A 1,201-nucleotide genomic window follows, 5' to 3' on the forward strand; every position below is an offset into this window, starting at 1 on the left:
AATGCCCCAGATAGGAAGGGATTTTGGATGCTGACTAGCCCAAAAATGACAACTGTCTACTGCACAAGCATTTGGGATTAAGCATTGTATGCACTCAGGCTCTGAGACACACAGGTAGATAGGACACACTTCTCACATGGCAGAGCTCAAGGTATTCAAGGGGTTACTCTGTACAGTGGGTGGGTTAAGCTGTGGTCACTGAGGGAGCCCCTAGGAGGGTCATCTCACCACCAAAGGTTGACTGCCAGTGAATGGGCTCGAGTGCCATTCACTGAGGCATGGACGACAGAAAAGGTAACAGGCTTGAAGTGAAAGGTGATGACATCATTTTTCTGTCTAAATTCCCTGTAGCTTTGACCTGGGGAGCTGAAGGAAGAAGGTGAAAGAGCCAGGCTGTGTCAAGTGCTGTCACAGAAATGGGAGCCAGGTTCCAGGCTTTGGGACCAGCCAGGGGCCTGTGAAACACAGGGCAGTGTTCCATGTTGAGTGGAAGATGGCTAGAAACAAAACTTGAGTGCCTACCCCCCAAAATGTGTTTCAGTGCCCTGATGCGTGTGTGGCCTTCACTCATTAGGTCCCTGAGAGTGCCTTGAAATGAAGGAGGTGCTGTGCTCTGTACAACAGGGATCTGGCCCCAGGGCTGCAGTCCAGGGCTGAGCTCTTCCCTGGCCACTGAGCTCCAGCCTAGCATGAGGCCTCCTCTCTCCTGGAGCAGGGGGCAGTAGGAAGTCACCAGCCTGCCCTGCACATAGGCCCTGAGCCTTCCTGGGCCTTGTTCTTTCCTCCCTCTTGGAGGGAAACACCCCAGGCCGGCAGCAGTGGTATCATCACGTTTATCCCCTTCGTCTCTCATTAGGTGACACTGCTGAGTGTGGAGATGACTGCGTTGAAGGAGGAGAGAGACCGACTCAGAATGACATCTGAGGACAAGGAACCAAAGGAGCAGCTTCAGAAGGCCATCAGGGACCGGGATGAGGCCATCGCAAAGTGAGTGGGCACCACTTGTTTAACTGAAAGTAACATGAGTATGTGCTCAATTTTTTATTTATTTATTTTTTTTTTGTGGTACACGGGCCTCTCACTGTTGTGGCCTCTCCCGTTGCGGAGCAGAGGCTCTGGACGCGCAGGCTCAGCGGCCATGGCTCACGGGCCCAGCCGCTCCGCGGCATGTGGGATCTTCCCGGACCGGGGCACGAACCCG

The 1,201-nt window shown here is 53.7% G+C and overlaps 1 protein-coding gene across 1 annotated transcript in view; it reads left to right on the forward strand.

Moving 5' to 3' along the window:
• BICDL1 (BICD family like cargo adaptor 1) overlaps positions 1-1,201 on the forward strand; it is a 102,389-nt gene that overhangs the window by 91,501 nt on the left and 9,687 nt on the right. Inside the window, exon 7 of the mRNA XM_007448172.1 lies at positions 857-987. Within this exon, the coding sequence (XP_007448234.1) occupies positions 857-987 (131 nt within the window). The remainder of the gene's footprint in view (positions 1-856; positions 988-1,201) is intronic.

This window comes from Lipotes vexillifer, unplaced genomic scaffold, assembly GCF_000442215.2.
Source record: "Lipotes vexillifer unplaced genomic scaffold, Lipotes_vexillifer_v1.1 scaffold236, whole genome shotgun sequence".
Lineage (NCBI taxonomy): Eukaryota > Metazoa > Chordata > Mammalia > Artiodactyla > Lipotidae > Lipotes > Lipotes vexillifer.